The 26,330-nt window shown below is 36.5% G+C and overlaps 3 protein-coding genes across 17 annotated transcripts in view; 2 read left to right on the top strand and 1 right to left on the bottom strand.

Moving 5' to 3' along the window:
• Window positions 1-5,275, top strand: part of LOC131437417 (dnaJ homolog subfamily B member 6-B) — a 189,253-nt gene extending 183,978 nt beyond the window's left edge. For all 15 annotated transcript variants that reach the window (XM_058606735.1, XM_058606732.1, XM_058606733.1 and 12 more), the window contains 3 exons: window positions 137-352; window positions 418-688; window positions 2,946-5,275. In XM_058606735.1, the coding sequence (XP_058462718.1) occupies window positions 137-352; window positions 418-688; window positions 2,946-3,051 (593 nt within the window). In that variant the 3' untranslated portion in view covers window positions 3,052-5,275. The remainder of the gene's footprint in view (window positions 1-136; window positions 353-417; window positions 689-2,945) is intronic.
• An 8,119-nt stretch (window positions 5,276-13,394) lies between these two features.
• On the top strand, window positions 13,395-14,810 carry LOC131438042 (NEDD8-conjugating enzyme UBE2F-like). Its single transcript, XM_058607820.1, has 3 exons — window positions 13,395-13,959; window positions 14,013-14,174; window positions 14,236-14,810. Exons 1-3 carry the CDS (start codon window positions 13,702-13,704, stop codon window positions 14,350-14,352), a joined length of 537 nt encoding a protein of 178 aa, XP_058463803.1. The 5' UTR covers window positions 13,395-13,701; the 3' UTR covers window positions 14,353-14,810.
• Window positions 14,804-15,443, bottom strand: LOC131438043 (32 kDa beta-galactoside-binding lectin lec-3-like). The gene is made up of 3 exons (XM_058607821.1): window positions 15,357-15,443; window positions 15,203-15,288; window positions 14,804-15,144 (listed from the first exon to the last, which is right to left on the bottom strand). The coding sequence occupies exons 1-3, from the start codon at window positions 15,381-15,383 to the stop codon at window positions 14,823-14,825; spliced, it is 435 nt and encodes a 144-aa protein (XP_058463804.1). The 5' UTR covers window positions 15,384-15,443; the 3' UTR covers window positions 14,804-14,822.
• Window positions 15,444-26,330: the final 10,887 nt, after the last annotated feature.

The following is a 26,330-nucleotide window of genomic DNA, read 5'->3' on the forward strand; positions in this document are numbered from 1 at the left end:
ATTGTTCAAAACCCTGAATGACTCGTCGTCTATTATAAACTACTAAATGTATCATATTTGTTTGTTTGCTACTAAAATTATAGCAATCGATTCAACTATTACAAACTCATCTAATATTCTAATCATTTGTTCGCAGAGAAAAAGCGCCGAATTTATGACCAGTACGGCAAGGAGGGTTTGATGAGCAATGGTTCCGATCGTTACCACCAGAACACACGATACCGGCGACACAATGGCGGTGGAATACATGATGACTTTGACATCTTTGGTGGGTTCCCATTCACGTTCCGAGACCCGGAGGAGGTGTTTAGGGAATTCTTCGGTGGATCACCGTTTGAGGAGATTTTCAGGGGTTCGTTTATGTTCGGCTGGTGAGATGACATCGAAACTGACATCAAGACTTTCGTTTTTTTACAGTAACATCCCACCACAATGGACGTCGGACTAATGGAGCCAGTAACGTACAGAGACACTCACATCCGCAGAACGTAATCAGTTCGCCGTTTGTATCGCCCTTCATGAGCTTCAACCTAATGGATGAGTTCTTTAACGCGGACCCTATGGCGCACCGAGGCGGCGGTGGTGGTGGCTTCACCTCGATATCGGAATTCAGCGTCGGCAGCGGTCCGGTTAAACGGACGTCCACCTCTACTACCTTCGTCAATGGAAAAAAGCTGATGACGAAAAAGTAAGTACTTTACGGGAATTTTGATCTTGTTCCGAATAATTTTATTTGATCCTTTCATCACTTACTATTAATAGCAAACCTAACACACATTAATGGATATGAGCGAATCCGTTATAATTTCAGATCAATAACGTTGAAAATAAATTCCAAACTGGCATCGAAAAAACGGTTTTGGAAGCCTTTAGGGTAGAAACTGGGTTAGGTTTGGCATCCAGCGAATACGAAATAATAGACCATTGTGCAAAATCACGTTACCAATGAAATATCTGTATGATTTTTCATGAGTACCAATCTTTTAAAGATATGACTATTGTACCAATAGTGTTCTCAATGAAAAACGACATTAGTTCACCTAGTGGTGTGTAATGCCTTTCCCTTTCATCGACACAGCCTTATTAAAGTATTTTTTCGAGGACGGGTATAGCGTGATGGGTAGTCGATGCATTTCACGCAGCCTACCTGGGTTCGATCCCCAACCCAACACATAACAGAAAGCTCAGAAAGCTTTTCTGGCCCGAAGAGGTGAATGACTTTAAGGTTAAAACCTCTATAATTGAAACAAAAAAAAAATTTTTGCCTTATTGAAATAATTTCTGAGAGTAATTTGAGCTCATTGTTGACACAAATTTATTCAGATGGATTCGGTTAGTTCACAGAAGCATGCTGAAATAATTATACGAATAGAATAAAATATTTTGTCAAATACGTCACTATACAATCTTTGAAATCGACCCTCAGCCAAATTTGTTTCGAACGAGCCTAAATTTATTAATATCGGTTAATCCATATACAATAAAATTGAGCGGTAATGAGCCGAAACCGTAAGTGACAGTCATTTGAATTTCTAATCAGTTGAGCCATCCGAGAAAATAGAGTGAAGAGGAAAAGCGCGTTAAATTGGTTACGTCACTTATACCATGATATCTCCAGAATAAGAAGTCACAGCCATTTGATCTTTGAATTTGAGCAATGAACCAACAGTAGCGAGGCTAAGTTTGATGAAATCGAATCAGTCACCTTCGAGAAAATTGAGTGCGAAAAAAATTCGTTGAAAGATGCACTCACAGGCATTTTCCTATCTCGTCGAACCGGACCGAATGGCATACAATACTATAGGTCTCTGAGGCTCCGTTCTTCGAGAGAATTGAGCGATTAGGAAAATAATATACGTATGCTACTTTTTCGATTATATTTCCGGAACCGGAAGTGTTAGTTACTTGATCTTTTACCTTGATAAATGGCCAAATAGTAACATTCAAACGAGTCTAAGTTTGTTGAAATCGCTTTAGCCATCACTGAGAAAATTGAGTGTAAAAATATCACATACACACGTTTTATCGGCCACGGTATCCTTAGCGTCAATCGTGTATGTACTGACACTGAAGCTGCTGAACGCTCCGGCCGGCCAAATGAGATCCGTTAATTTCATACCTTGTACGACGTAGGGGCATTCTGCGGAGGTTGTTGTTACGAAAAGCTCTAGGATGAATATTGGTATTGATTCGACTAAGAAATGCTGGGTTATCAATATTGTTCGTCAAAATATCGGCGATCTGCATTGCACGGAACAGGTGCGCTTGCAGAGTATCGATACCGATAAACATCCCACGGCTTTCGTGACTTGACAGCTGATGAAGCGAACAAATCGGCGCTGTATTGATTTTAGTACTAAAGTTCCATTATGGAAGTGAGGGTTCCATACTGCCGAACAGTATTCGAGCGTTGAACATACAAGTGAGCAGTACAAATTATAACAAATCCCAGACAACGAGAAGCCTTTGCAAAAATGTACCAAATATTCTGCTTGCGTTTCAGTTGTGTACTTCTCGAGCGACTGTCTACAACTTTTTCTTGGGTTCCAGTTTGACACAATGAACAGGTTCTGCATTGCAGCAAAGAATTGAATCGAAGAAAGTGTGTGTAATCATCTATTCGCACTTTATAGAAATCACCTTTGATTACAATGGGATTCTTTATCCGTACAAAAGAAATGGTTTGTCATACTGAAAATGTGTGCAAAGTTGTATCCATATCGGAGTGGGTCAATCCCAAATTTGTCTCCTTTTTTGTTGTTAATTTCTGGAATTGTTCATATGCTGGCCTAATTTATTTTTCGGTGACACCAAGGACATTTTATCAGACAGCGTGGAACGAAATCCGCATTTTTTCTCGAATTTTATATTGTGTTACTTGCAGCAGGCTACTTATAATGAAAATTATAAATATCTAAAATTCTACAAATCTTTTTTTGTTTCAGGGTATTTGAAAATGGTACTGAGACGATAATGTCGTACGAAAACGATGTACTAAAATCAAAGACTGTGAACGGAGTCGCTCAAGCTATTTCCAGCTATTCGCACTAGAACAGACAAGAGAAAGCAGCGGCGACCAAAATATATAACAAGTATAATCCGAAAACTGGATTGGGAGTGGATGCGAACCAAAAATCATTTTGCGTTACACAATGGGATGAAAGAGAAAACCATAGGATTAATTACTATACTATCAAACCATACATCTAGCACTATTAACTAGTGATTTAGCGTTTAATAATCCGCAACACCTACTGCTACTAATCAATTGCAAATCGAGGCAAATTGCAGATATCTTTTGATGAACAAACACCAGACTTATCTTTGAAAACACGCGGTGTGGGTAGTGTGGGTTAAATAATAAAAAAGGAAATTATCAACATAGCAGCGAAACTCGTCATTATCACAGATCAATTGAATATCAATGCAGACAAACAAATTTGCCGAAATAGATGAAAAAATATGCCACAGACAAAAAATATAAACTTGCGAAATCAAAATATAGGAATAAATCGAAAGATTACCTTGTTGTCAACCTTATCATAGAGCATAACCGATCACTTGAACAGATTAAATCAGACTATGCAGCTTTGGATGGATAAGAAATAGAGCGAAAAATAAACTATTGCCATTGTTAAGAAGTGATTCAAATTTCTGTTAAATAAACTTCAGGTTTTAACCAAACTGTACACGATGAATATGAACAACATCAAATCGGGAAATCGCTGCAAAATTGTAATTAGAATACACGATAAATCTTTCCATAAATGTGTATAGGAAATAGTTTTTTTTTAATTTTTGAAGCAGTCGAAACAGATTGATTGTTGTTTTAGATAAGTCGAGAAATATCTTTCGAATAAGCTTTTGATTAACTGGTATAAGAAATGGTCATAATCAAATGAAAATGGACATATTACCCTTTTTGTTTCAATGGTCTGGTTTAACCTTAATTCTTGTTGAGTTCCAAAAGTTTCAGTCTTTCGTCAATCTACTGTGTGTGTACTGATGCTGATAATGTACAATAATTAACCAATGTATTTCGAAAACATTGGTCCTTATTACCGTTCTCACTTCCACTTTAACTTCACTCACATATTACTTCACTTGATTTTACCTATTACCAGTATCACGCATAGTGAAGTGATCACTGTAGTGGAAAAATCTCATTTTTTCAACAATTTGTTAGTGGCGTGATATTCATAATGACATCAAGGTCATCCAAGTAGTTACTTTTGTCTCTAAAGCGACTTCCGTAATAAGGATCTAAATTCCCTTTAAACGATTTTCACCGTTAAGTGATACCGATAATAAGGGTCACAATCACTTCACTTGGTTTTCACCGTTTAGTGATACCGGTAATAAGGGCCAATACTACTAGCAAGTTTCGTTGAAAACCATTGTGGTAAGGTAAACGGTCCTAAATCAAAATAACCAGTTATGCCGCCAGGTGGTGTCATCATCTAACAGGTATCGCAAGTGATAGTTGTCCACAAAAGAAAAAAGTCGGAATTATAATTTTTCCCCGACAAAAGATGCGATGAACCCAACAAATGTTTTTCATTTTACGAATTACGTTTTGTTTCCCCGGAAGGGTGGGGTAGGGTATCGTGTCGAGAACCCAACTTTTGCCATCATCATTACGAGCTTGTTCAATTACTATTACCTAATTAAGCTAAGCAATTATATCTGCTAATTAGCGATCTTAGAGATAATGAAATTGATGATAGAGGATACAGAGCCGCCTCAGCTTATTTCCTAGATTAGTTTTAGTACATTTATTTGCGTATGTAAATTCGATAAGAGCGCACGTTACTTGACTTAACGAATGAGTGCTGTCAAAGAGATGGACATATCGGCGATCTAAGTCCTTTTTAGTAAAATGTTTGTTTCTTGTTAGGTGATGAGTTAGCGCTGCTACGAAGCAAATCGGTTAAGCAACATAAAAATAGAACCACATTTTTACCATAAGAATTCAAACGCGTCGAGATCGAGTAATCTAATTGAAAATAAATTCAGCAGATGCAAAGTAATCAATTGATGATACTAAGACCATGTAATATTTTTGTAACGTATTACTTTCACTGGAGTGTAACAGTTTCATAACAATATTCAATGGCATAGAAAGTGACAAAGATGATATGTTGAGTTGGTAACAATTCACATATATACATACATACATGTTCATACGTTACGAAAAAAAAACCAGTAAAACACTAATAAAGGCAAAAACAGAAGAAAATTTTAAGGATTAAAGATTTCTGGACATATAAAAATACATGTTGGATAGTTTTACTAATTCTAAAAAATCTGAATACCATATGCGATAAAATTTATGCATCAGCTGCGAGGCTGGGACTTCCGATGAAGCTTGTCGTCTAGTGTTAGTTCGGTGAAAATTCGAAAAATGTGAGTCTTCATCCGTACTGTGGCGGTTCGATAATGCGAAACAGCGAGTCTATCACTGGCAGTGAAAAGAAAGTTCATTCGACAATAAACGAAAATCAACTGGCTAGACTAGCCTTGCGAAGGATCTGGCCCTAATGAGTTAAGACGAAACCAAAGTCAAAGTTGAAACTACTTAGAACAGTTAAACCAGCTACATCGTGCAAACTCCTCAGGAGTGAGTCTAGAATGGAACCTTGATAAAACTGCTTCTAGAACAATCTAAGCCAGAAATCACCAGATGGATTATTGGAACAATCGTTATAAAACTCCAAATGTGAAAAATTTGAAGTGTCTGTTAAAAACACCCGTAAACGGCACACCGAGAATTAGGTACATAAGCAATCTTCAGTAGCATTATTTTATTATCTTTGGGCCCCTCCCGAAACGAAATCCTGGGTACGGGTACGGGTCTGGGTCGCTGTATTGATGTATATATGTTTTGTCAATAATCCTTATATTTCCTAACAATTGCTTCAATACTAAGTGTCAAGCATATAATAAAAAAAAATCGAATAAAATGCCTTTGACGATTCGACGCAGCCACACAGCGAGATTTTCGCTTGTAGTCAAGTGAAAAGAAACTCCACTGGACTATAAACGAAAATTAACTGGCAATATAGCCTTAGTTTCTGTGCCATCAATTCGGCGTCATCTCAAGTGAGGTGACGCCAACTAGAAAAAAAGAAGAAGAAAATGAAATGTTTGAGTTTTCAGCTAACGGAATCATGGATTACTGAAATGATTCGTTAAATTATTTCAAGGTTGTGTAAGTCGGTGAAAAAGAATATTAGACACTTATATATATAGCAACATTAAATAAATTTGAATAAACTATTTAGGGCATATTCAGCAGTGTTCTAGTTCTAGATGCATAATTTATGTCAGTTACAAAAATCAAATCTTAATTTTATAACAAGAAAACTGGCAGCCCCAGCAGCGTTTTACTCGTGTTTCAAATATACAAAAAATAGAACGGCATCGTAGCCAGTTTTAAATTTGACAGAAGAACTGGTCGAATAAATAAAACTAGAACGGCTTGCTGGGGATATGTTTGTTCTAGTTTCTGCTCTATTATAGATCTTACATATAGAACTTCTAGATGCTGAATTTGCTCCGTTCTAGTTTTATTTATTCGACCAGTTCTTCTGTCAAATTTAAAACTGGTCTACTATGCCGTTCAATTTTTTGTATATTTGAAACACGAGTAAAACACTGCTGGGGCTGCCAGTTTTTCTTGTTATAAAATTCAGATTTAAATTTTGTAACTGGCATAAATTATGCATCTAGAGCTAGAACTACTGCATATGCCCTAAGCAGACGTAAAGTTTCTGCTATTTACAGAACACTTTTTGTTTTGCAACGGAGTGCAATGTCTTTTCTGACGTGCCGAACGAAAACGTGTTTTCGACTATTTCTGGACCTGGATTCTGCGCCATAATTCTGTTTTCTAAACTTCTGACAGATTTTCCGAAACTAAACGAAGGTCCCGTGTTGGCCTCCCGTTGAACGATTGATTGGACTTTCATTGGACCAATGATCCAACGTATTGGACCAATGAAGGACCACCGTTGAACGTTTTTTTCTAAGAGGGTAAGTGTAAAACATTTCGGTCCAACGTGTCGATTTTCATCAGTGCACTGGTGTTGTGCAACTAAAAAACGCCATTAGATTTCCAGATTTCTGTGTTGGCAGATTATAAGATTTCTTTGATTAGATCGATTGTTATAATATCCTTTTGTTATAATTTCCGGAGTTTGTACTAACTTGGATGTCTGTTCTCTGTGATTTTACTATGATTGCAATGCTTTCAAAATGTTTCAATCAAAAAATAAATTCATAATTTGATTGTAAATTACCTTTACATTCGGAAAGAAAGTTGTTGGAAATCGGTTAAACTGTTTTTAATGTATTCGAATGGTTGATTCGCAACATTACACCACAGAGAACATACATCCAAGCAAGTACCAAATTTTTCAAAAAAGCTGTGTAAAGCATACGGGTAAAAATCCATTAAAAATCACTGTTCGCACGACTTTGCACGCATGAATTACTATTGTATGGAAACTCGAACGCAAGAGCCCATAAGGGATTACTGGGATGCTCGAAGCGCCTCTACAGGAGAATTACTATTTAGTGATTGTTTTATAAAGCGACCGCTAAATTTCTTACACAAATTGAAATCTCTATTTGGATGTCTGTCAGCGCTGCCAACTATACCGATTTTTGGACTCGATACAGGAATACAGATACGCTCTCTAAAAATACCGATAATTCAATTTTCATATGGATAAATACCGATTTTCAGTTTTTGTGTTTCGTTCCATAGGGGTAAACCAGGTTGAGAGACGGTTTTTTTCTCGCAAAATCAGTATCCTCACTAAATCGATTTTTGATTTTTCAAGATAGATGCAGATAGATTTTTCCACCAAATATAGATTTAAAAAAAAAAACAGTTGGCAGCTCTGATGTCTATTCTCTGTGACTAAACTGACGCATCTAAACCACGGCATTTTGTATATTCGTCTGTAAACGAGAATGGGACTTTCCGTCCGTACGAATGATGTTCGAATACACGTACGTTCGAAATTAAATTGGTATATATTCTAGCGTTTCGCATGTGGTTAATAACAAGAATTGGAGTGCATTTTAGCATTTTTTTGAAGAATTTTATTGAACGAAACAATGACTACCTCAAGGGGCAAATCACTCTAAACTCTAGACCAGGGGTTCCCAAACTATTTTGGGTCATGAACCCCTTTACTAAAATTAACTTAGGCTTCGGACCCTCATCAACAAATTGCTTTGAAAATTCAATTTCCTACTTTTTTATTATCGATGTAAAATACTTACCAATTTCTGCGGATGGACAAATAAACACAACTTTCTTAGCGTAAATATTGTTTCCCCTACTCCAAAATGGAACGCACTTTCTTTTCTCTGAGATGGTTTGACCGACATATAAAACTCCTGAATTTTGTTCGGTGAGACGATCAAATTATTCACACAATTAAGCCCTGGCATTTCAATCAGTATCCAATGATTTGATGCTTCATCAGTCCGGACAAGATCTCTGCATCAAATTTTTTTTTTTTATAAAAAATGTGTTATACAATATTAAGTATTTTTGAAAAATTTTGTTAATTATTAATACATACGCTTGATTTCTTGAAAACTTTCTAGGAAACGAAAGAAGCAGATAAAATTCTACCTACAAAACACGCACAAACTTACAAGAAATAATAATGACACCGGGGAACGGGTGTAGCGTGATGGGTAAGTTAGGGCCTTTCACGCTGCCTACCTGGGTTCGATTTCCACCCCTTACATAGGGTCAGAAAACTTTTCTGGCCCGTAGAGGTGAATGACCACAATGTTAAAACCTCTATAATCGAAACAAAAAAAGCACGGTTCATTTAAACCAGGGGTTCCCAAACTATTTTGGATCATGGACCCCTTTACTAAAATTAACTTAGGCCTTCCTTTGAAAATTTTATTTCCTACTTTTTTAATATTGATGTAAAATACTTACCAATTTCTGCGGATGGACAAATAAACACAACTTTCTTAGCGTAAGTATTTCAAATAACAACTTATATCAATAAATAGGGGGTCGATTTCTGAACCTCGTCGACCCCCATAGTTAGTTTTCGTTTACGCCGACCCCCGCAAAAAGGATATCGACCCCAAGGGGTCTATATCGACCACTTTGGGAACCCCTGCTCTAGACAATCTCATACTAATAAACTCATGTCATTCCAAAATAATTCTCTCTAATCTCATTTAATCCCAATTAGTCTAGATAAGTTTGGGTAATTTAAAACTAATCCAACCTAGTTTTGCCTAATCTTGTTTGAAGTATATCTGTCATTCGAGCTCCCTCGCAGAAATGCCATTTATACAGATTTTTACATGCGCATACAGATTTAATACAGAGTACAAATTTTATACAGATTTCTCAAATGTAATACAGATTTATACAGATACCACAAAAAGTAAGAAAGAAATAATGAAACTTTTTCGTCTGAGCGTGTTTGATTGCCCATATCAAAATGAAAATTTTTTCGTGCAGCTGTTTAATGATGAACATTTATATCATAACTTGAAACCAATTTGAACTGATGTTCAAGGAAGTCATGGTGTCATGAACCTTTATTGTCAGACTGAAAAGTTGTATGACCTGACTTGACGTTGCGTATTGGGCGTTTGAATTCCATGTTTGAATTCCAAGTTATCATTTTCAAAGGAGAAAAGTATATGGATTTACAATTCAATTGTGGTTGATAACAAAAACAATAAAATTTCGTCGTTGAATGTTCTTGTCAGTGCGGCAAGGACTTACGATATAAAGGAATGCTCCTTGCATCTGCCATTCTATAACAATAATCTAATGGAATAACATCTTTAAACATCATTTTATTTCCGAAATTTCCTTTCATTAGTGAATACAGATAAATACAGATTTTTTATACAAAGCAATACTGATTTTCTATGAAAATATCTGGCATCTCTGCTCCCACGTTTACAGCTTCTTATGTCAAAATAATGCTTTTCCAGATCTCGGCTAAACTTCTTCAATCCCATTCTAATCCAGCGAGATCCCTACTAAACTTTTTTACTCCCGGTAAAACTTGTTTGAGTTCAGACAAAGTTTAGAGTGATATACCCCTTGGACTATCTCAACACAGATTAAACAATGTGTGCACCTTTAGTTAGCACGCATTGATGCTTTGACGTTTTTATTACTGCGTATAAAGAAACCACTAAGCCGCGTGGTGCGTGAATTTAAAGTTGCAAAAAAATTCGTTTCGGATTTCAATTCCGCGCTTGTTTCACTCTACCGGCGATTCACTTTTCCCATGTGTTAATCCGCTGCATTACTGACCTTACATGAAACTTCTTTATCATTTTATAAAGACAATTGGAGTTTCAATTCAATAATTGACCCTTTTAAGACATAGTTTTACCTCCAACTGCGTTCATTAGTTCAACCAAGAGCTAAATTTGAATAGAAATGATGTGCTGATACAAACAAACTCGAATTAGTTTATTAAATTATCAACAAAACGCATAAAAATAACAGCTTATTCTATAATTTATAGCAGTTAATCATTTGATTCAAATAATATTCCTGAGCAGATTCAATAATTAATGACGAAATACCCAAAATGATATTTGAAAAATAAGATTTCAAATCGCTGTGACTATATTAGAATTATATTAGGATAAGAATTCTATGTAAAAGTGTTGCCACGGCGAAGAAAAACTTATGTAAACTGCCTGAGGAATAAACATACCTATGGAAAAAAGAATGGCTTATTCGTATTCGTTCGAAAGTATCCGTTCATCGTATGGTCGATACGGACGTAAACAAGAATGAGGGTGAATATGTTGGAATAATCACAAGTATCTTAACTCCCTTTAATTAGGGTTATCACATTGGATGCAACCAGACCCTGTCAGCTTGGAGCGAAGTCAATCTTCAGTTCAGCAACGCCATCGCACGGCATCACATTCAACATATCATGTCAATTGTATGGGTGCGCAACCCTGCTATTTTGGCGCGCACGAGTTTGACATTTTTCTCCCCTACTTCTATGTATAAGATTCGGTTGCAACTAACCAAAAATGTTTTGGTCCCTTTCAAAAGGCAACGTTGTTTTTATGCCTTTCATTGAAACACCTTTTCGGCGAAATATTGTTCATACACCCTTCTATTAGGCCTTTTCTTTTAATCAAAACAACTTGTGACGTTTGTCTTTATACCCATTTCATTATGTGACTTGTTTTTAGACCCTTTTATCAATATGGGTTAGATGAATTGAATAATTTAGTAATTCGTTGACAAAGATAGTCAATAATCATTCGGAAATGTATTTTAAAGTTGTGCAATATATTTAGCCAAAAGGTATGTGTAATTGCTAAGTGAATTTTGTATAGTAATTCATAGTATTGCAGGCAATTGCATCAAGACATTGGAGTGTGTATGGAAATTGTACAGTTTATCGAACTCAAAATCAAAGCTTTATCAGCCAGCCGGTTGCAGGTGTATCACCAGCGATTCTAATCAAACCTTAGTGCAAATCAGTAGCTATAGTGGAAATATATTCAACAGGAAACGTGAATGATGAATCTTGATAAAAATGTTAAACCGTTAGTTTTTAGCAATATATGCTGAGAAATACCGTCTAAGAGATACAGCTATACAATTTCTCTTCGAAAAAATGTTTTTGCAATAGAAAAATTTAGCTTGATGTGCATATAATCTAGCAGCAGGTCTAACAATTTTTGCATCATTCGATGATATACTGTACCTTTAATAAGAACCTAATGGATATGAAAATATATTGAACGATGTCTTGAATCTTGAAAAATCCGACCTGGACGAACATAAAAATAAATGTTATAAATAAGTGTACAAATAAAACTGTTTATTATCATAAATTAAGAAAAAAGAGGGATTACGAAACCAAAAATTACAATGATATAAGTATATAGCTCAAGTTAGATTCCGTATCGTCTTCCATTTATTTTGATGGATGGTCGGTTGGAGATGGCACGTTTCGCGTATTTTGAGCCAAAGGAAACATCCCCGAGGAAGATTGCACATGACACCACACTGGCAGATTGGTCTGTGCTATGTTTCTTGCGTTAGCTCTTGTGCTGGGGCCGCGGGAAGCATCCCCAGGGAAGAGATCTCTGGCGGATGGCCCGCGATGACATTGCTGGTGTTTCGGATTCCGGCTGTCTTATCATTCATCGCAGAGCTTCTGTTTGTCTAGCAGGCTGGTCCGGCGAGTGATGATCGTTTCTTGGGGCCGTGGTAAACATCCCCGGAAGAGAATCCTCCGTCGGATGGCCCACGATGTAGACGTGGAAAGTTCGTCACTATTATTCTTGTACTGGGGCCGCGGGAAGCATCTCCAGGAGAGAGATCTCTGGCGGATGGCCCGCTATGGCATTGCTGGTGTTTCGGATTCCGGCTGTCTTATCCTTCATCGTTCAGAGTTTTCCATTAAAATAGTCGAAGCGCTTGAACAAACTTGAAAACTAGTTCAATTTTGTTTTTTCAACGATTGGTCTAAATCGCAGGCACACTAGAAAACGAGAAAATGTTTAAAAGCCCTTTTCCAACATACGACCTATTCCACACTGAAAAAGTTTATAGTACCATTCCAATTTGTAGCGACTTGAAAAAAATTAAATTACTATGTATTTCCATAAATTTACCTTCGAAATTTTCTTATTTGATTTAAAGGATTCAACATTCGTTGCAACCTGCGTTATTATATAAATTATGAGCAAACATTTGAATAAACTCAAACTGAAACGGCACATGCACGGCTTGTTTTGATTTTGGATGCTTATGCTCCCATGTTTATCATATGAATATTAGATGTAACACAAACAAAATTTGATCATTAAAATTATTTTGTTGATGTGACCTTTTGAAGATTTCGATTTCAGAGGAATTTTTCAAACAAACATTAGCTCATTTTAAGTGAATCAATAGATTGTTTAGTGATTAAAAAATGTATGCCTTAATTGGATTTGTTTACATTTGGTTTATGTGCCCTTATGAAAAGTTGTCATCGATATTTGAAATACCAAAGTAATTCTAATTATCTGTAAAATTAGCTGGCCTCCCTGATCGACATAACGCGTAACGATCAATTTTGACAATGCCTGTAACGGTTCACAGCATGGAAGCTGGGTTAGCAGATTTCATATGAATGTTACTAAATTTTTTTAATGATTATTAATTTTCGAAGCTTTTTACAGAAATATGGCTAAATGGTCAGATTTTTGAAATTGTATACAGTTTATTTTTATTGGATATCATGCAAAATAATCATTTTTTGCTGAGCATTGCATTTTAAAAAGCGACCTGCTGAATTTAAATAGAAAGTCTGATCTGGCAACCATGGTTTTCAGGAAATGCATAGTAAGAATTCACAAACAAAACGTAAACATTTAACGAATTTGGAAGTCCTACTCTATTTACTCTAGTATACTTTCTAGAATTTATACTTTCTTTAATATGCGGTATCTTTAGAAATTTTAATCTATTTATGTACCTCTGACGGTAGTTTCATGTGTAAATAATGCCAAATTATTAGTTATTTGAGGCGGGACAACGATTTCACGAAAGAAGTCAAATTCCCCGAATCCTACAAAACAACGCACAGGACAACATTAATCACCATTGCTTAGCATCTGGGCAGCTTTTATCGGTTTATATTAGAATTTTATAAAATAATGATAACCCTTACACGAAAGAAAAAAGAATCTAGCAGTACTATTGTCGACTCTTCCAAACGTATTTCGATTCGGGAGTTCCTATTGGTGAAAGAGGTTCAGGAGCTGGAGCAAAACCTTCCCAGTACGTGCAAAATAACCTTTCAGGATCCGAACATACTGAGTGATTTCACCTTGGGTATCACGCCGAACGAGGGTTTTTGGCAAGGCGGGCGGTTCAAGTTCAGTGTTCATGTTCCCGAGGAGTATAATATGGCGGTAGGTTTTGTAATATTGTTTTGGTTAACTGACGTACATTTGAACATTTTCAGCCGCCTAAAGTGAAATGCCTCACTAAATTGTGGCATCCTAACATTTCCGTCGATGGAGATATCTGCCTTTCGTTGCTTCGCCTGAATTCGATAGATGGTCTCGGTTGGGCGCCTACACGAAGGTTAAAAGATGTTATTTGGGGATTGAACTCGCTTTTTACAGTATAGTTTTTTGTATGGTAAATTTTATTTGGGATGAGTATAATCTGGCGATACTTTTCAGGACCTTCTGAACTTTGACGACCCTTTGAATATCGAAGCAGCGGAGCAGTATTCCAAGGACAAGGATAAATTTCAGGCAAAGGTGCGAGAGTATGTTTCAGCACACGCTCGACGATAATCAGAGGACAGGAATAGTGAACTATTTACCGGTATGAGAACTAAAGGATGAGTGTGGGATAACAGATTTCAGAATGTGGGTTTGCAGAGAAGGATTTATTAAATCCAAATTATCTGGACTACTCATAAATGATGGAAAACGGACTTAAATCACTTTGTATTATTAGTCGAAGGTTGGTTGATTCCGGCTGTTACTTCGCGCTCTTCGCGTTCGGCTCTATAGCAATAATTTAGGGTGTCTAGGAAAGTTAAAAAATTCAGAGTGGAATATGCATTCTAAATTTTGTAGAATTGTTTTGCCTTCAGGTATGTCAGCATCAGGTATATAACGTAAAAAATGCTATTATAGTGTTTCTCAGACGTATTATAATTAGCACCATTGCCACTTGATAGCGATCTAACTTAATTTAAAACTAAATAATCGATAATATTAGTATTAAAACACATTTGAAACAAAAACTCAATTGCATCTTACGCAGTCTCCGTAATAGATTCTATCATACCGCCCATACCTACGTGGATGAACTTTGCTTGCTGCACCGGCAGCCGATGCTTAAATTTGCAAATTTTTTTCCCATCAATTTTAACAGTATAGTGCGATTTTTTCACTTTGATAATCATTTTGAATTTGTCTCCTTTTGATATGTGACACTTGCCGTTTTCCTCCTTTTGCCATGCACCATTCTGGTAGGTATTTATTATAATCTTCCTATCACTGGGTCGAATGCTGATGTGAAGCGGCGTGTCATCGCGAGGATTGATGGCCGCACCAGATTGAATGTTAATGTTGAACCTGTCTGACGGAAACGGAAAAACGTGAAAAAAGCACTAGCTTCGAATTCGTTACTTACATTTCCGCAGTGGTAACCTGGCCGACAATGTGAAGGCGTTTACCGGGATGTAGACCACCGACTATTTCACCTAGAAATGGGATGGTCTTAGAAAATGAAAGTGAGATAACTGAAGTCAGTTATTAGGAACGGTTTTGTTTTTTTCTTGATTTACCGGATTGAAAATTGGAATTGCCGCCATAGTTAGGGCCCTCGAGGTGTTGAAGAAAGAATTGTTTCAGGGAGACATACGTGTTTTTATTCTCTAAATGTGACAAACAGATTATTCATCATTCGATATCAATGTTAATACAGGTGTAATTATCTTATCAGTATATGATAAAGATTTTGACTATGATTCATACTGTACCATCGATGTTAGTTTTCTAGAAACCAACGCTATTCCTACAACGAAGTTAATTTTGAACCCTATTACGATCGAAAAATTGTGTAGACAAAATACTATTCATCAGGACTGAATATTTACACATATTTATCTGTTTACTACCGATGAGTAGCGAGTATACCGTCCCTATCAGATGATTGGGAAGGGTAGTATGATACGTTGGAGTAACTTTTGTCATGCATTGTAGTAGTGAATTGCAATAGAACAGGAGAAGACTACATAGGGTAGCAAGAACAGAATGGCTGAGGTAAAACTTGGCGAGAACAATTATGCCGTTTGGAAATGTCAAATGGAGCTACTATTGACTCAGCAAGAATTGTTCAGCATCGTGAGCAATTCCCAACCGGCGAACGCTGATGCGTTATGGTTACTGAAGGACTGCAAGACTCGAGCCATTATTGTAGGAGCTTTGGAAGACAGTCAACTTGTTCACGTGATGCAAAAGACAAAAGCAAAGGAGTGCTGGGATGCTCTGAAAGATTACCACGAGCGAGACACCGTTATACATAGAATGCCAGTGATGCGACAGATGTGCTCTCTAAAATTGGCGGAAGACGGTGACATGGAAGCCCATCTAGATCGAATAACTGTTTTGATTGATCGTTTAAAGGCTATGGGTGAGAAAACTAACGAGCTTTGGTTCGTAGCCATTCTTCTTTCAAGTCTACCAGAAAGTTTTAATAGTTTTAGAGTAGCCTTGGAAGGTTACTTTTCCGAAAATGAGCTAACCATGGATTTAGTCAAAGCTAAGTTGTTGAACGAATCACAGAGGCGTATGAAGAATTCTTTCATTGCGCAGACTTCGAAAACTACGGAAAACACTTCAACGAAAAAAGAACCACAACCGAAGAAGAATATTATGTGTACCTACTGTCAGAAAATAGGGCACACAAAAAGAAACTGCTGGAAGTTACTGGCTCAGCTTAAATCTGAAGAATTGAATTTTGAACATGTTAAAACGACATACCCTCGCACGGCTAGCCCACCCGCTTACAACACTGTTGTATCTGCTGGAATCAGCTGGACTTTAGTTTCGGTAAGTATAATAAAATGTTACACTCTTCCATGGTTGATGGGCTTGAAGGTATGACAAACCTCATCAGATACGATTAATTTCTCAGTTCAGATTAACAAACTTAGGTTCAAATGAATGGTCTCATAATCCCATTCAAAAATTCTGAATTTCATTCGGATCCGACTTCCGGTTCCGGAATTACAGGATGGAGAGTGTTGAAAATTTAAAACAAAAAACGTGCTTAATCCACCTAGCAGTGGGGTGATACCTTTTTTATCAATCTGCATGTGTTTTTTTGCATGAATATTCTTCGGTGTTTTAGTTCTCATGACATTATTTTAATGACCGTTGTTTCAAGCGGAAATTTCAGATTTTAATCACTCATTATCCTGTGGTGTCGAAACTGCAAATAGGATCGAATTTGAATCTAAACGTGTAATAATCGATTGAACATTCCATGATATGTCGAAGTAAGTTCCCGTTTTAGAGTTTACGGTTATTTACGGTACATCCAGAGCCGGTATTTAGGAACCAACATAATCCGGAACGATTTGTATGGCCTTAAATTAATATGACGAATAAATAGTTTTGAGTCCAACTGTCATCTTCTATACTGGTTTGAATTTTAAAAACTCCTCACTCTGTAATTCCACAATCGGAAGTCAGAATTAGATAAAATTCATTGATTTTGTATGGGACCATAAATTCTTTAATTTGAATTTTTGTTTTTGAAATTAGATTTTACCTTTTTTGAGAAAACGATTGAGCTTTGAGAAACGATTCGATACTGGAACCGGAATTCGAAAATCGGTGTAGCTGAAGTCAGATAAATTCACCTCAGAAGCTGTATATTTTACATTTGTTTCAAAATGTTTGAAAATCAGTGTAGAACTTTGAAAAACCGTAGTGCGAATTAAATCCGGAGCGAAAACTGAATACCACTAAAACTGAAATAAGTTTATTGAATTATCGACTATCCAAATCTGCAAACCCGATAAACCTGATTAATTTATGTAAAACAGACATTTCTATTTTAATCACCCTGTATCCCCAAAATCGGAAGTTGGATCTGACTGAAAAGCAAGATGTTTTATAGAATCTTAAAACTTTTCATTTGAATCTTAGATCGGTTAAGCCATCTACGAGAAAAATGAGTTACACAATTTTAATTTCGTTTCACATGTCATTCTGTAGTTCCGGAACCAGAGGTCGGAACCAAAATTCAGGAACCTTGTTTGGGAGCATACGACTTTTCATATGAATATGAGTTTGTAGAAAACGGTTGAGTCATCTCCGAGAAAATTGAGTGAAGTTATTTGTCACACACGCATTTGCTGAGCTCGACGAACTGCTTCGAATGGTATATGGGAGTTATGTTCTTCCAGCATTTATTGCTGTAAGTAGTTTAAATAAATATAATTATGGAATTGCTTTCAACTCGAAAATGCTGCTATCATCTGGTTTACATATGTCATATTCGAACGATTATGCTGCCAAAAATGAACCGTGCTAAAATTGGTCCGAGGCAAAATGTCATGAAAAAGAATGCTGTACACAGTCTTTTTGGTACTTAGAAACAATTGTATGTAACAATATAAAAAATCGTGTTTCACGTTGCTCCCAAACATTGCTTTGTCATACAGCGCTCAAAACTCCTACTGGAATAGGGGAAAAAGTCGCTAACATAAGAATGTCGATATCTCCGTTAAAAATGGACGGATTTTAACGATCTATGGCTTGTTGAATAGCCACTACCATGCGGAATCTGGAAACATATTCTGTTTTCAAGGTCAAGTGTGACAGATATTGTCAAAAAACTGAAAATTTTAACATAATACTTTGTTCAACTCAAAAAGTAAACATCATATCTTAAAACTATTCAATAGCGTTCTGGGTGACGGGAAGACTTTTCATTTGCGACTAGTTTGATCAAAATCGGTCCAGCCATCTCTGAGATCTCGATCTCTTTGTTGACAACACACGAACATTTGCTCAGTTCGTCGAGCTGAATCGATTGGTATATGACACTCGGCCCTCCGGGCCTCGGAAAATTTTTCTAAAGTTTGTGCGAATTCGATACCTTTTTTTATATTTATAAAAAAGGTAAAAATAGAGAGATGATGCAAAACACGAAAATATATTTCGAAACAAACCAATTCCAATCGATAGGCTTTGTCAGTTGACGACCAAGCGGATTGACTTCGGCTATACCAGTCCCCGGCCTCCGGTTCCGGAAGCACCGGTAATATTGTTCACAAACTGTAAATTCAAATTCACTGTTCTCAGTGATGGCTTGACATATTTTATTTCAAATGCAAGGTCTTATGATTCCATACGGAATTCTCGAATTTCATCCGGAACCGACTTCCGGTTCCGGAAATATAGGGTTAAGGTGAAATGTAGCATCATAAAATGAGCGCAAAATTTTATCCGCTTCAGTTGAACGAATCGTCGCACAAAGCATAACAAGACAAACCGAGACATAGAAACCATAACTTTTTTCAATGATTGAGCGCAGTGAGCTACCGGGGGTTAAAGGTGCACGTCATCCTGGAAAGAGCGACAAATATCATATCATACTGTTTGTATCGGTAGTTTGATTGACTTAGCTCTGATCGTCACAAGCCCCGACCTCATACCTACTCGGTGTCAAATGATGACTGGTGACTTCTGTTTTTAGCAGAATGATGCAGAGAGACGGAGTATTAGCAATCGGTGGGACAGAGTGCAACTGTTGATAAGGAACTAACATCTCACTACAGATGTCTCGATTATCAACCCACTTTGTGACTCTTGCTAATATTCTTAACGTGGGAAGTGTGCAATACATAAACTTGTATTAAAAATTCATAAATTTTATATTATTACTAGTAACTATCATATTGCCATAAGCTTAGGATGATGAACTACAGGGCGCGTACCCCCCCTTGGCGGGTACGATGGGGGAGGGAGTCAATTTACTCTTCGTATTGACAAAGTCGGACCATACCGAGATCTATCGTTCGCTTAAAACAGTAAAAATGGAATTATTATGTCATCTGGATTGATCACGGAGTGGACATGACTAATACTGCTTGAAATTGACAATAGGCCATCAGGTTGTTTCAGGCATTCTTATACCTGGGATTGGGCACCAATTTGAATTATCTTGATCCAATTGGGATGAGTGTTCACCCCGGTATGTCGATCGAATCGGATTGTTTCGATCGAGGGTGGAATCTTGCGTTCCGTGGCTCGATCGAGTCCGACTTTTTTATACAAAAGCATCACTTGATCGAGTTACAGAATGCGAGCTTTTGCATTCGTTCGACTGGGTCCGGTTCGGTCGAGGTGCAGAATAGGGGTGATTAAAATATCACATTCGTCCTAAACATGTGGATTTATTTCAAAAAGAGGACTAGGGTAACAGAGGTATTCTGGCCCACTTTAGGATTGATTTTATTTTGGCCCACTTTGAATAAATATCAATCAAATTTTGTAATATCTTTCAAAAACCCTATGCAATAGGTAATTTAATGTGTTTACCTTCAAATTTATGTAACATGGGTTACTTCACATCAATTAAATCCGATAAAATCGATAAAGTTTGTTAGGTGGGCCAAAATATATAAAGTGGCCAAAATACCTCTGTTACCCTATTAGGCTCTCTGACAGCTCACTTACAACCACAAATGCAAATTAGATTGGTTTGTTTTCATCAGGAAACACATGCATTAAACACAATTCACACGATCAATCAACTTCGGTCGACGTTCAGATTAATTTATTATTTTATTTAGCCGAATATTGCTCGCGTATCCGACGTTAAAAAGTTCCGTGAACTTGACGTAGTGTCCTTTGATATGAATTGCTTACAATTAATGTTGTTGTTCCGTAATCGTTCCATTCAGGTGATAGTCGCTTGATGCTGCGTGTGAATCGCTTTTACATATTGTTTTGTTTTCATCAGGAAACGTGTTGGCCACCCATTTTTCAGTAGGGCCACCGTTCATTTTTCACCGGGCATAGAAACCTCAATTATCAGCTGGAATAAGAGTGGATTGACATCTTATGAACCGTTAAGGAACTTTCAAACCTTTCCGATCCGGTTCGATATCGGTAGTGATGTTATACAAATTGCATTGACGGCGAAACTGATTCAGCCAGGGGTGAAGACATTTAAAGCAATCGTGCCATTGTGTACATACTGTGACTTCCCTGGACAATCTAGTGTTGAATGCGCATCCTTACCTTACATTATATAATCCAACAAACTCACTGACACCTGACTTTATTTCATCTTATTTCATTTTCATGATGAGAAACGCAATGAAATGTTGCAATAGGAGACTGTTATCGAAGGCCTAAGACCAAGGAAATTTTAGGATGAAAAACCCTTGCGCGTCCCAGGAAAACGACGAAAAGGAGGTATTTTATGTAATAACTCGACTTTTGGTAAGTTGTGATATGGTGGAAGAAAAAGGTAAATGCACTACTATTTTTATTATCATTTTATTATTATTATTATTATTATTATTGTTATTATTATAATTATTATTGTTCCGTACGCTTTATTTTCAGCCATAAACACAGTAGTTAGTAAACTTCTAAAAGCTATATTTCCCTATTTATGTCCTCTATCCCTAACCTAATGTATCTGAAACCAGTGGAACTCAGAACAGCGCCTGCTGGTGCAGGAAGCCGGTATGCTACACGGTCTAGTGCATATAAACGGTCTGGCTTTAGTAGGCTTACAACCAGCTTGTAGTTAACCTCACTCAAGCAGATGGGCGGACACTGTCTGCCAGGTTGTGGGCTGATAAATTACAAATACAATTACAATTACAATTGAGCGCAGTGGGCTTACCACTCGTTATGTTGGCTTGTAAAAACGACTCTCGTAATGGATTTTTGAATCCTCCACACTTTGAATATATGCTAATTCAATAGTTATTGTTAGTGATTACTGTCACACTAGAGCAGGGGTTCCCATACTATTTTGGGTCAGGGACCCCTTTACTATAATTAACTTAGGTCTCAGACCCCCATCAACAAATTCCTTTGAAAAATCAATTTCTTGCTTTTTTAATATTGTTGTAAAATACTTACAAATTTCTACGTATGGTCAAATAAACACAACTTTTTTAGCGAAAATATTTCAAATACCAACGTATATCAAACAATAGGGGGTCGTCATAGTCAGTTTTCGTTCACGTCGACCCCCGCAAAAAGGATATCGACCCCAAGGGGTCTATATCGACCCCAAGGGGTCTATATCGACCACTTTGGGAACCCCTGCACTAGAGCTATGAATCATGGGTAATTATGAATGACTAACATAAGGTTATATGTATATGTATTTGTCGTGATTTTTTCTTGGAATTCTGCTATCTTTGTTCATCCTTTCAATTTTCAGGAGGAAAATGCTTCCGTTCTTTATGGAATTCGTCGAGTCAATCCTGTCATTTTTTTTCTTTCTGCTTTCAGACTACTTAGATTGAGATTTGTCTGTATCGCAATAATTACCGTTGTTTTTTAGAATTTAGACTACAATCTATAAATATGCTGAAACTACATTGCGTCATTTAGTAAAACAATATAATTATTGTTTACAATATAATTTGAGTTGTATCTGGATTACTAAGTAATTCAATAATATTTATTTCACGATGTATATATTTTTTATTATTCTCTCTTGTGGCTGGATTATTCTACCACAGTATTGACTAACTTGCTAACCATGTATATGCCTGAGTTTAGTAGCAAGCATGGATTCTCCTTCAAAAGAACGGTTTCGATATTTTTGTCAGTAGTTCACCAGGCCACATTGTTTGTATCACAGGTTATATAAAAGTTATATTTTCAAATATTCTACATGAACGATAATACTTGGCTTGTATTCATTTCATTCAGTAACCTGTCAAGGTTGAAGTTTTAGTTTTGCTTCAAAAATTGCTACAATCTAAAATAATACCTATTATATGATATTACACAGCCAAGCATTGTTGCTTCAGCAACACCAATGCATTGAGCTCGACAGACATTACTAGTATTATAAACGACAGTTACTTAGAAAATAAACGATTTCCTACAATACCCATTTTATTGAACTCAAATCGTTTTCATTTCAACACAAAACCGAATGCTGCATAAATTCGCGTCATTATTTTTTTGCTCACGATATAATGCATCCGAGTCTACCGTGCATTTCTCACACCACCTCAATACGAAACAGCAGCGCGCAAGCAATAAAAAAATGCGGAAAAGTTTATGTAAACTTTTTCAAATTTCGGTTGTTTTGGTTAAAATTTTATAATTTTGAGTTGCATTTTCAGATTCTTTGTGAAACAAACACCATCCCGTGGAATGGAACAGTAACCGTTTATACATTTCAAAAACCAATTACGGCTCGGCATAGCAAAATTTCAAAATTCTAAGAATACTTAGTTGTGTCTGTCTGTCTAGTTTTTGAATAATTGACCAAAAACGCGATGCGCGCATTCCGCTACATTTCACCTTAAGTGTGTTAAAAATGTTGCACCGTCAGCGGCGAAACAAAAACGTACAAAATTTCTTAACTGGCCTAAAAACTAATCCAACCGATAGTTATTATCAGTAGACAGTAGACGGTTATACATTCCAAAATGGATATCACTCAATTTTTTCGAACCGACTTCGATTATGCCGGTTTCGGAAGTACCTGCTGTTGCGAAGCTCACTTCGTTTACTCAGAGATTACCTAACCGATCTGCGAGTTTCGTTCTGTAGGTTGTACTAGTTTAGGCACATTTTTTTTTTTGTTTTTCAAGGATCAAATTGAATTATTTTGAAGTATACCCACATTTATTTATGAGAGATATAAGAAGTCACTTTCGGTTCTGGAGATATAATGGCATAATTGACGTACCATTTGCACTTTTCTAACTTCTCGAAAATTCTCGAAAAACGAATTTCGATAAAATAAGCCTTAAAGCAGTTAGCAGCAGTTCATTACAGTTTGAGTGTAATCGTCACATTATCTTCAAACCATTATTTTCTCTTCACAGATAGTCTGAGTGCAATTGAAGCCATTCGCTCATACGCTGCTGGCAAAAATGAACCGTTTTTCTTGGGCAAAATAAAACAGTGCCTGAACAACATTTTGAATAATAATTATCAAGTCACAGTTTGGGTCCCGGCTCATTGCTCCATTCCAGGCAATGAAAGAGCCGATATTTTAGCCAAACGTGGTGCTATTGAGGGTGAAATTTATGAGAGACCGATTGCTTTTAACGAATTTTATAGCGCGTCTCGCCAGCTGGCAAGCTTCTTGGGATAAAGATGATTTGGGTCGGTGGCGAAGGTTATCGCGATATTGATCATGTCGTTTGGACATGCGTGGAGTATCGTGATGTCATATCTCAACTAATAAATTCCTTGTGTACCCAAGGTAGACTATCCAATGTCCCAGTTCGCTACATTCTTGCTTGTCGGGCCCTTCCTTACATGAAACTTCTTAATCATTTCATTAAGTCCATTGGAGTTCCAAATTTAATTTTATTTTATGTTAGACTGTTTTCTCTTCCATGAGTTCAACCAATAGCCAGATATATTATATGAATAAAAGTGATGAACTGATACAAACAAACCTGAAATAGTTATAAGATCATGTATAAAATAAATGTATTTTATTGAATGTAATTTAAAATAGCAACTCGCTTGATAAAAACAGTATTTAGATTAACTAACGAATACTAACATACTAATATGATATTCGAAATTTATTAGATTTAAAGTACTATGTATTGTGGATGCCACGGCGAAGAAAAACTTATGTATATTGCCTATGAAATAAACGTATTCATGAAAAAAAGGAAGCCATTCGCTCAAACATGACTGGCAAGAATGAACCGTTTTTCTTGGCAAAATAAAACAGTGCCTGAACGACTAATTGAATAATAATTATCAAATCACTATAGTCTGGGTCCCGGCTCATGACTCTATTCCTGGCAAGGAAAGAGCCGATAATTCAACCAAATGTGCTATCTTTGAGGATGAAATTTATGAGCGACCGATTGCTTTCAACGAATTCTATAGCGCGTCTCGCCAAAGAACACTTGCCAGCTAGCAAACTTCTTGAGATGAAGATGATCTGGGAGCACTCAATTATTCATAAAATATCGACAAAGGCATGCTTCAGGGGATTTCATTCGTGTGATGTCCAGTAAGATGCATCTCCTTCGAGTTGGACTTTCTGAGACTAATCATTGTGCTTGTGGCGAAGGTTATCGGGATATTGATCATGTCGTTAGGATTTAGTTTATTTATTTTTTTATACTAGCCTTCTTTCTCTTCCATGAGTTCAACCAATAGCCAGCTATCATACTTTAAAAATGATGTACTGATACAAACAAACCTGAAATAGTTATAAGATCATGAATAACATATACAGAAATAAATGTTTTTTTTTTCTTTAATGTAATTTATAGCAGTTAATCGTTTGATAAAAACAGTGTTTTTTAGTAGATTAACTAATGAATACCAAAATACTAATATGATATTTGAGGAATACTATGTTTTATGAAATGCTGGAAAACCCGCGTCAGGAGATATTATGGCATAAATGACGTAACAGATAAAACGCGTTTTTAAGCTCAATGGCTCAGTCGATTTTAACAACCCTAGACTCGTTTGAAAGCTACTATTGAATTAAGGATCAAATACAAAGATCAAATTGCTGTGATTTCTAGTTCCGGAGATTCCAATTTTCCCAGATATGGCTTAACCGATTTCTTCATGTCTACACTCGTTTGAAAGCTACTATGAATTTGTGATGATGTTCGAAGATCACATGGTTGTCACTTCCGGAGATATAATAGTAAAAGTGACGTAACCGAATAACCGCACATTTGTCATCGGCTGATTTCTCTCGAAGATGGTTCAAAAAATTTCGTTAAACTTATTAACAATTAAAGCTAACAATGTCAATCAAAATTGGAAGGGTTGTGGTAAACAATTCCGGCTCGAGAGATGTAATGTTATATGTGACGTAGCCAACAAATTTCAGTGTCTTGTAATGCACCGAAATTTCTCGGAGATGAAAGAATCGATTTCGAAAGACTTAGACTCCGATGGAAACTAACAATTAGATTATTTGACAAGCTCACAATACTAATGACCGAGTATAGAATCTTACAAATGTTTGAATGAGACTATTTATATGGCAAGAGATAGGCAATATCACACCAATAGGTGAATTAAAAAAGGGTTTCTTTAGTTACTTCCAAGACTTACTGACCAACGTGTTCAAATTAGAAAATTGCAATTTGATTCAAAAAGTTTGCAAAAATGCAACCAGAGATTTGTAGGCGAAAAATCATGTTTCCGATTATAGACTCCAAGTATTGATAAGAGTAATCGGAATGAGAAATGTCGAACTGAGTTATCGGATTGAGAATCAGTAAATTGTTTCGGCTAGAGTTTATTTACTGCTGTAGGCTTTGTGTTTTTTTTAATGTGTATGTACTTGGTCTTATCATTTTAAAACTGTATCCAGTGAACCGATGATTTGAGACAGCTAGGAAATTTGTTGCACTTTTTCGAGTGCCCGTTAGATTTTTAACGGTCTATGAGTAATTCGAGCTGCTCCTTTATCAAAGGTACAAGAAAACAATTTAATCTTATCATCTATCAGGATTCCACAGCTTTCTTTCAATCTCTTCGTGATTCAATGTCAGTAATTTCATTTAAGGATGACAAACTGTTCAATG

This window comes from Malaya genurostris, chromosome 3 (assembly GCF_030247185.1).
Source record: "Malaya genurostris strain Urasoe2022 chromosome 3, Malgen_1.1, whole genome shotgun sequence".
NCBI lineage: Eukaryota > Metazoa > Arthropoda > Insecta > Diptera > Culicidae > Malaya > Malaya genurostris.